The sequence below is a fragment of the Gekko japonicus genome, unplaced genomic scaffold (genome assembly GCF_001447785.1).
Source record: "Gekko japonicus isolate JY-2015 unplaced genomic scaffold, Gekko_japonicus_V1.1 scaffold907, whole genome shotgun sequence".
NCBI lineage: Eukaryota > Metazoa > Chordata > Lepidosauria > Squamata > Gekkonidae > Gekko > Gekko japonicus.
Window position 1 is genome coordinate 203848 of NW_015174870.1, and position 4460 is coordinate 208307.

General features: G+C 41.0%; 1 protein-coding gene across 2 annotated transcripts in view; it reads left to right on the top strand.

Annotated features, from left to right (window-relative positions):
• Window positions 1-2918, top strand: part of ECHDC1 (ethylmalonyl-CoA decarboxylase 1) — a 46032-nt gene extending 43114 nt beyond the window's left edge. For both annotated transcript variants that reach the window (XM_015424802.1, XM_015424801.1), the window contains exon 6: window positions 2519-2918. In XM_015424802.1, the coding sequence (XP_015280288.1) occupies window positions 2519-2918 (400 nt within the window). The remainder of the gene's footprint in view (window positions 1-2518) is intronic.
• Window positions 2919-4460: the final 1542 nt, after the last annotated feature.

Consider the following 4460-nt stretch of genomic DNA (forward strand, 5'->3'; position numbering starts at 1 on the left):
TCATGCCAGACCAACCTTAACTTCTTTTTTGACAGTTACCAAAATGGTTGACTCTGGCAATGCTGTGGATATAGTGTATTTAGATTTCAGTAAAGCATTTGACAAAGTTTCTCATGATATCCTTGAGGATATGCTAGTTAAGTGTGGGCTGGATGGTGCAACCGTTGGATGAATTCATGGTTGGTTGAAAAATTGTACCCGACGAAGGGCTCGGTCCTGGGCCTGGTGTTGTTCAATGTTTTTTATAAATGACCTGGAGGAAGACATAGAGGGGATGCTTATCAAATTTGCAGATGACATGAAGCTGGGTGGGATTGCTAATTCTGAAGAAGACAGAGTCAGGATTCAAAATGATTTAGATAGGCTGGAACAGTGGGCTGAGACAAATAAAATGAATTTCAATAGAGATAAGTGCAAAGATAAGGGCAGAGATATAGAATGGGAGGGACTTGGCTTGACAGCAGCACATGTGAAAGCGATCTGGGTGTTCTGGTTGATCAAAATCTTAACATGAGCCTGCAGTGCGATGTGGCTGTGAAGAAAGCTAATGCAATCTTAGGATGCATTAACAGAAGCATTGTGTCCAGATCATGGGAGGTGGTAGTTCCGCTCTATTCTGCTATGGTCAGGCCTCACCTGGAGTACTGTGTCCAGTTTTGGGCACCACATTTTAGGAAGGATGTTGAAAAGCTCGAGCGTGTCCAGAAGAGGGCAACCAGGATGGTGAGAGGGTTGGAATCCAAGTCTTATGAGGAAAGGCTGAAAGAGTTGGGTATGTTTAGCCTGGGAAAGAGAAGGCTTACAGGGGGACATGATTGCAGTCTTCAAGTATTTGAAAGGCTGTCATGTAGAAGATGGAGCAGATCTATTCTCTCTTGCTCCGGATTGCAAGACTAGGTCTAATGGGTGGAAATTACAAGGGAGTCATTACCAGGTTGAGCAGTGGAACAGTCTGCCTCGGGAGGTGGTGGATGATCCTTCGCTGGACGTTTTCAAGCGGAGGCTGGACGATCATCTTTCGGGTATGTTGTAGGTATGTAGGGCTATCGTTCAGCTGTGTTCCTGCAGAGTGCAGGGGGTTAGACTAGATGACCTGCAAGGTCCCTTCCAACTCTAACATTCTATGATTCTATAGTGTGGGTTGACTATTCAAGGTCATGGTCATTTTCCAGTGAGCTTACAGAGATGTCATTAGTTTCCCAGGGAACTGTGCTAGTTTCCTCCTGCAATGTGGCTTTTTACTTCAGTAGTATGTGGTGTCCTGTGCTTTTAAAAAAATCAAGTGAAAGAAAGGCAACAGCAGGAGGCAGATCTTGACCACTTGAAGAAGTTAACCATTGTCTGCCACTTTGCAGCAATACAGGACAATACCATCTTGCACTCTGATTCTGACTATGCTTTATTACTGCTGGCCAAACTTCCTTTCCTTTCCCTTATTTTTCCTCCACTTCTGCCATTCTAAATACTGCAGGCTGTCTCCTTTCTTCTCCAAAATCCTGCCCTTCCCTTGATCTTGTCTAAATTACAAGACTGTCTTTGACCTTTTTTCTCTCACAATAGCACATGAAACATTAGCTGTCTTTTCAGTTTCTTAATCACTATCTAGAGCAATTTCAAGCTGCTTTGAGACAAAGGGCCACCTTTCTTTCTTCTGTTCACTATCTTACACATTTCTTTTAAAAAATGGTGTGCTTTTAGATCTATCACTTATTTTACTGCAGTGTACTCATTCTGTGGACCATACTGTTTTGAATGTCCCCATGCTGTCCAGACAGTTATCCTTTTTTAGCTGGGCTGTCTCTGGAACTTTATTCCTCTAAAAATGAGTTTTAATTCTCATATTGAAAGGATATATTTGCTCTTTGAAATGTCTTTGCTTTATTATTTGTAATCTTATGCCTGCATTTCTTTTGATTAGACAAAATATCTTGCTGTACTGACATATGAGGAATAAAGATAATGGTTTGGATCCACCAAAGTTGGGAGAGTTGGAGGCTTGAGGTCAGAAAATAAAATCAGCAAACCCCTTCTGTCTATAGAAAATCTCTGTGGGATCCAAGCCATTCTCTAGTCCAGTTGCTATAATGTCTATCCTCCATATTTTGTAGTATCTTGTTTCACTTGTAATCTGCTCTTCCTCTGAGAATTCAGGTGGAAAATGACCCTAGTCTTGGCCTTCTCTCCATAGGCTGAGGGAGTCATGAGAATAGGGTTTTACATGAAAGAATTAGGGATTAGTACATTTCAGAACTAAAACCCAAGTTTGAAAATCCCAGTTTCTGATTTTTGCTTAGGACTTTTTTAAAAAAATAAGTAATCCATCTTTTTTGTGTTACCTATTTCTGTTGCTTGATGTTTGGCTAGCTTGCTTAGCATTAGAAAATGCTTAAGCCACTGCATCTCTTATTGTCAAGAGTTGTGCTTTGCATAACAAAGAGGCAGAGAGCAGAGGAGGCATGAGTTCTCATGCTAAACTTCAGTATAAATTAACAACCGAATGCTTGTTTCTCACTGACAGGTTAATGACCCCGGAGAGTGAAATTAGATTTGTTCACAAGCAGATGGGCTTAGTACCAGGCTGGGGAGGAGCTGCCAGGCTTGTGCAAATCCTTGGCAGCAGCCTCGCCCTCAAGTTGCTCAGTGGTGCCTCAAAAGTACAGCCAGAATACGCCCTTCATATTGGCCTGATAGATGCCATCTTGTCCCCTTCTGATGAGCCTCTAGAAGAAACATGCACATGGCTCAAGCTGCACACCAAGGGACCAGCTGAAGTGATTCGGGCTGTGAAGAAAGTAGTTGTGGCAGGAAGAGAGCTGCAGTTGGAAGCTGCCTTGAGAACAGAAATGAAGATTTTTGGAACTGTTTGGGGAGGTCCTGTTAACTTGGAGGCCTTAACTCAGAGAACAAGACACAAGTAAGTAATTTCGAAAGATAAAAGAAATGGGTTTGATATTTTACAGACAAACTGACACCAGTCATGGATATATGGGAAGCGGTTAAGTTTTTATCCATTCTTTGGGTATTAACATTCAGAGTTCCCTGGTAAGGAGATGCTATTTCAAATTACAGCTAAAGTGGAAATTAGTTCTTGGAAATATTGCAGTAGTGCAGGAACTTAGTGCCAGGAAGCACCAAAATATTTCATTTGCAGCTACTGGTTACATACTGCAGGTAAAAGTCAAAGGTGTATGGAAGTTTGAGTATCAGCCAGCAGGCTCTCCTGAAGGTCAATAAGTTGGTGCATTTATTGCTATTGAGAGATTCATCCGATTTATTTTTCTAAAGCTTTGTTATTATTGTTGTTGTATGAAGTAGACAGATTCCATCAGAGGTAGCAGTGTGAACTGTGACTGATACCCACTTGACCTAGCTTTATCCTCACAAAGACTAAGACAAAAGAGACAAGCTAATCTTTAAGGTGGGTTTTATGTCTCCCAATCCAAGTTCTTCCCTTGGATGTTTAATGTTTTGACCCCTGGCTATGCCAGGGATTGGGGGAATTTATTTTATTCTAGTATAACTTTGCCTGGACTAGAGGCCATTTCACCAGACACAAGCTAAACTTTAAGGCACCACCAGTAGTTTGACAAGGTTTGAGAAACAGATAGTGGGAGGGGGGTAGATGGTAAATGTCCTGCATGTAGACAATCAGCTCCCTGACAAGACAAGTGTTTTAAAGTATTTTTCTTGAATTATGAGTTCTGTGAGTTACTAGATCTGCATGATAATCTCCAGCAGACTGGTTTTGGGGACACCAGTATGAACTGAACACTTTGTCTTTATTCTTGGTCTTTCAGTCTAAGGAGCACTTAAGGGTACATTTGAAAGAAAAGTTTGTGCAGCCATCCTCCATAGTATCTGTGGAAAATGTATTATGTCTATCCTGTAGCCCAGGCATGGAAAATGTTTTGACTACTCTCAGCTTGTTGAGTCTTGGCCTAAGAGATAAAACCCTTTGCAAATCTTCATGTGGGTAAGTTCCATTGTTCTCAGTATGGTTACATGCTCTAGCCAGGTTCTATGAGAAAGCATTCTCCAAATGACTTGTAAACTTCTAGACATACGCCTTTTACCTGCATATGGAACTGGTAGTTGAACAAATACTTGTACACAAAGTTTTTGCCTGACTAAATATCTATCCTTCACCTCCATTTTAACAAACCATTTTAAAAATGTGTAAATTGCTTTAACTGAGTTTGAAATTATTGAAAGCTCATTCATACTCAAACAGGCTATTTTTCTCCCTTTCTTATAATTCAAGAACTCATGGGCATTCAATGAAATTAATGAGCAGTTTTAGAACAGATAAAAGGAAGTACTTCACCTGAAGAGCAATTAACACGTGGAATTCATTGCCACAGGGAGTGGTGGCTACAAGCATAGACAGCTTCAAGAGGATTAGATAAATATATGGAGCAGAGGTCCATCAGTGGCCACTAGCCACAACGTATAGATGGATC